Source organism: Penaeus chinensis, chromosome 33, assembly GCF_019202785.1.
Source record: "Penaeus chinensis breed Huanghai No. 1 chromosome 33, ASM1920278v2, whole genome shotgun sequence".
In the NCBI taxonomy this organism is placed as follows: Eukaryota; Metazoa; Arthropoda; class Malacostraca; order Decapoda; family Penaeidae; genus Penaeus; species Penaeus chinensis.
This window is the reverse complement of record NC_061851.1, coordinates 29,928,795-29,933,794: the sequence shown is the minus strand read 5'-3', so window position 1 is coordinate 29,933,794 and position 5,000 is coordinate 29,928,795. Positions and strand designations below refer to the sequence as shown.

The 5,000-nt window shown below is 42.9% G+C and overlaps 1 protein-coding gene across 1 annotated transcript in view; it reads left to right on the top strand.

The window, feature by feature from the left end:
- The window catches only part of LOC125043190 (sarcoplasmic calcium-binding protein, beta chain), a 4,733-nt gene extending 611 nt beyond the window's left edge, over positions 1 to 4,122 (top strand). The window contains exons 2-6 of the mRNA XM_047639190.1: positions 285 to 340; positions 2,644 to 2,810; positions 3,034 to 3,163; positions 3,363 to 3,466; positions 3,590 to 4,122. Coding sequence (XP_047495146.1) covers positions 289 to 340; positions 2,644 to 2,810; positions 3,034 to 3,163; positions 3,363 to 3,466; positions 3,590 to 3,718 — 582 coding nt within the window. The 5' untranslated portion in view covers positions 285 to 288 and the 3' untranslated portion in view covers positions 3,719 to 4,122. The remainder of the gene's footprint in view (positions 1 to 284; positions 341 to 2,643; positions 2,811 to 3,033; positions 3,164 to 3,362; positions 3,467 to 3,589) is intronic.
- The last annotated feature ends 878 nt before the right edge of the window (positions 4,123 to 5,000 follow it).

The window sequence follows — 5,000 nt, the reverse complement described above, 5'->3', positions numbered from 1 at the left end:
AGATTCACTATCAGCCTGCCGATGGGTCCGGGTTATTCTGTGATTTTGCTTTATCTCTCTTTCTAATTTCTAAGAGAATCACCACTTGTTGATTCACCAGACATTTATTTTTCTAAGTCAAAAATTAACTGCCTGTTCATCATCACGTTCATTAACACTGAGCTCTTTTATTGTGCTGTATATTTATCTTTTTTCCAAGGATTTGTTTTCATTCACCAGAGAAAGAATTGCCATTTTCCGTCTTTTGTATAAGTATTACCTAAGCTCTTTTCTCTTCCCAACAGCAAAATGGCTTACTCCTGGGATAACCGCGTCAAGTACATCGTCAGGTACATGTACGGTAAGTAGAGATTTAAAAGAAATAATCATTTCTTACGTTCTTTTAAACCTTTTTTTTCCTTTCCCCTGACAACCACTTTAAGGATTCAATTTCAATATTTTATGCTAACCCCTCAAAAAACTAGTTCCCGTTTACATATCAAGTATAGTAAATTTCACGTTGTCATTACTTAATCGACCAAGTATCTCTATAATACATAAACACATCATTTTTCCTTATATATAAGTACCTAGATTACACCTCCCTTGCGGCAGTCCCTTCCCGAAATAGATACCTCAGTAACACAATGAACAAAAGAATCAGATCCGACTCTCCTCACAAAACACGATTTCCTTCGACTTGAAAACTTCACGCGGCGCATCCAAACTCCTATTTTTGTAATGATAATAATAAAGCCACAACTGGCGCTATCTTTAGGCTTCCTTCTGTCACGAGTGCAGTGGCAATTGTCTGTTCAGGGGAGAAGGTGGCGCTAAAAGATTGATAATGACAATGACAGATGCTTCTTGACATGCTTTTAACGACCAAAATAATACAGGTGGTTTTCCGTTTTCTATGCTCACCTGAGAAATTCGGGGTTGAGATTGAAGAAGTTATGTTCATGCTTACATAGTTCAGTACGCATATATACATATACATATGCTGTATGTATTTGTACATATATACATATATAATATATATATGTATGTATGTATATATGTATATAGATATTTAATTCATATATGCATACATAGTTAAAGTAATATCACGATTACGATTCTCAAAGTATCTTATCCTGGTAGTGTCATAGCGAGACTGACATTCCCACTGCCGACCTTCTGTCTTTATTGCCGTTACCATCTGCATCGCCTTCCTCAGTAGTGGTGGGGATTCTACTCCCCTACCCCCCCCCCCCCTATCCCCTCTCCACATGTCCACATACCTCTTCGACCTCCCGTAAAACGAAAATACTACCCCCGCCCTCCGCTCCTGAGTACCGTCCGTTGGGCACAACTAATAGGGAAAAAAAAAACAACAACAGCTGTATCGCTTTAGCTAAAAATAGATCTTATATACCCCACCCCCCTCTCTCTCTCTCCCTCTCTCTGGTGTGGTCCGAGGGATGGGGGGGAAGGGGAGGGGGAGATTAGTTACCCTCCTATCCTAAGTAAGATTTTTTATTTTCCTTCAATGAAGCCTTTTTCTCTTGTTATGTCGCTGGAGAATGATTAGCTAATGGCAGTGCATACTGTTTTGTATTGTCTTGTTTTTCCTCTCTCTCTCTTTTCTTAACTTGCCACTCCTTAAATCCTCACGTGTTATTTTTACGCGCGGCTCTGCGAAGTGTGGCGAAGGAGGGGGAGAGGGGGGAGGGGGGAGAGTTGAGAAGACCAACGTCTAGCTACTTCGAGAGGACAGTATGTGTATGTATAAGGTTGCCAAGCCTGTGTTTCAGTGCGCATTCCTTTCCTCTTCTCGCGAACACTTCCGATACATCTCCCTCCCCCCCCCCCACCACCGCCCTCATCGCCATTCCCATCTCCCTCTCACTCTTCCCTTCCCTCCAATTTCCCCTTTCTCTCTCTTCCTCTTCCCCTTCTCCTTCCCTTTCCCTCCCCCCTCCACCTTTCCTTATTTCCTCTTCTCCTCTCCCTTTCCCCCTCTCCCTTTCCCTTCCACCTTTCCCCATTCCCTCTTCTCATCTCCCTTTCCCCCTCTCCTCTCCCCGCCTTGGTCTTCATTCCGTACCCGATAGTCCTGCCCCCGAACCTCTTCGGGCCGCGTCTCTTTATTGGCATCGGGACCCGATCTCTCTCATTCTAATTCTGCTCCAATTCTCAGCGTGGGGACTTTGCTAGCGATATAGTGTTTGTATTAATAGCAAGAGCGAATCTTCTCACAGCACTTGATTCCAACGAGGATAAAAGACCGGATTTTGTTTTTTCCTTGGAGTTCAGGGAGTGTAAAGGACCAATGATTTCCTTACTTTCATTTTCATCGACGTTTAGCCGGATCTTATTCACGGGGCCTTTATTCATAGTTCGCTTGTGTATTTCTTACCAAGATATAACTACTTTGGAAGGACAGTATCCAAAATATTTGAAGCGACTTGATGTCAGCATCAGTATAACGTATAGAAACCTGTTCTTAAGTCGATAAGTACATCTTTCAATCAGTTTCTTTACTTTTACTTAAGACCATAAAATTGCGCTCCTTTTAAACCACCCTCTTTACCTCAGAGAACACCTTGATCCTCACACCTCCACCGCCTATTTTTCTAGACGACCTCCTTATAACGATCCTTTTTCTCTCTCTCTCCCTAGACATTGACAACAATGGCTTCCTTGACAAGAACGACTTCGAGTGCCTCGCCGTCCGTGTCACCCTGATCGAAGGCCGTGGCGAGTTCTCCCCTGAGGGCTATGGCAAGAACAAGGAAGTCATGTCTAACCTCTGGAACGAGATCGCTGAGCTCGCTGACTTCAACAAGGTGGGTGATATTTCCCTCTTAGCTTAGGATGGTAGATGGGTTTAGGGGGATTATATTTAGTTCTATTTTTTCTTACCTTCGGTGCATAAGAATGGATATAAGAAACATGCAAAAGTCAAGTCACTTTGGTCAGGGTTTCACCAACAGATATCATCTGTTTTGAAGAAGTTAGGTTAGCTATGGCAAGTGAATCCTTCTGACTTCCTGTTGTGTCTCTCCCAAGGACGGTGAGGTCACCGTTGACGAGTTCAAGCAGGCTGTCCAGAAGAACTGCAAGGGCAAGGCCTTCGCTGACTTCCCCAACGCCTTCAAGGTCTTCATTGGCAACCAGTTCAAGACCATTGACGTCAACGGTACGTGATTTTCATCTGGACTCCGATTCGAGAATAACCCTTCTGGAAAACTTAGTTTAGCGTCTTATTCCGCTTGAATTGTCAATATTGAAGCGTGATCAATGCAACGCACCTCTCCGAAACAACCTCTTGGGTGGAGCAACTGCTATTGTTCCTTCCTCGCACTCCCGCTAATAGAACTTTCTCTCTTCCACTCCAGGTGACGGCATGGTTGGCCTCGACGAGTACAGGCTTGACTGCATCACCAGGTCCGCCTTTGCTGATGTCAAGGAGATCGATGAGGCCTACGACAAGCTCTGCACTGTAAGTATCCTTTACCTCTATAGAGCACTTGCCGAAAATTTCATATAGTGAATGTCCTGCCCATTCGAAAAGCGCTGCGGTGCCCCCTCAAGTTCTCATGCACGCTTCCCTCTGTTCTTACAGGAGGAGGACAAGAAGGCCGGTGGCATCAACCTCGCTCGCTACCAGGAGCTCTATGCCCAGTTCATCTCCAACGAGGATGAGAAGAACAACGCCTGCTACCTCTTCGGCCCACTGAAGGAAGTGCAGTAAGTTCCTCTCTGTCTCACCGCGGAAGGAACGCCCAGAGCGCGAGGCTTCTTTGGTTCGCGGGGATGCCCTCCGAGCTAGTTTAGCCGAGTGTCTCTCTTTTTTACTGCCCTCCTTAAGGACACACTCCAGAGCCCGTTAATACCTCACCTCACCACATCATCTCATCATATTCATCTCCCTCTGACGCCAAACCGTTCCCGCCGGGATCGACACCTCCGGCCGCAGAACGACCGCCGGCCTCGAGGACCTCTCTAGCCCGACCTTCGTGGAGTGGAGAGCCTCACCAGCGCCGCCCCTGGCCCGAGGACGACCCAGCCCTCGGCCAGAGCAACACCGGGACCGGTCGACTGCATTCGCGATCATGTTTCTTTTATTGTTATCCAATAAATGTTGAACTAAAATACTGTAACTGTATGAATTCGCATCCTTTCTTACTTTTCTTTCTTTCGCTTATAATGCTTCGATAATATATATACGTGTATTTTTTTCTGTTGCTGGGAAAATTGAACTGAAAATTGTAAGGTAAAGGATAATAGAAAAAAATATATACCTGAAGGCTTCGAAGTGATCACAAGTCTACAAATTATAATTAGGAAGCATGACTCGACAAAATATATCGATGATAGTATATTCCAACGACAACAGTGATATGACCAGAAATCGAATCAAAGGCAATGAAATATTTTGAAAAAAAAAAAAGAACACGAGAACAATATTAACACATATTTCTGAAATAACAATTACTCAACCTGACCACAAAACACACCTATGTCTTCTTTTCCATAAGAATATTCACACTCAATTGACACTGGCATTTCGTCAGTGCCAAAACAAGCGGGGAAATATTCTGTCAAAAAAGGAAAAAGGAAAAATACAGACCACAAACATCTCATATATATATTTTTCCTCAATAGACATTCAATACCTGTCTTCTAATCCCAACTAATGGTTGATATTTTGGAAGCAAACATAAAATTGAATTGATTACTGTTCCAAACAAATAATCAGCTTTCGAATTCCTCATGTACCTTCCATCTGACTCGTGATATTATTTGTTCACATTTAACTTTTAATATAAATTAACGTTGATATCGAGTCGCCGAGCCAAGTCTGTGAGAAAATGCATTTAGCTCTGAGTAAGATCTCTATCCTCTCAAAAACACCTTTTCTTTTTCTTTTCTTTTTCATTTATTTTCAGATAAGTTACTTCTTTTTTTTTTTTTCTTTCTTTCTTTTTTTTTACTTTGTCTTTTCTTTAATTATATAATGTAAATTTATGACT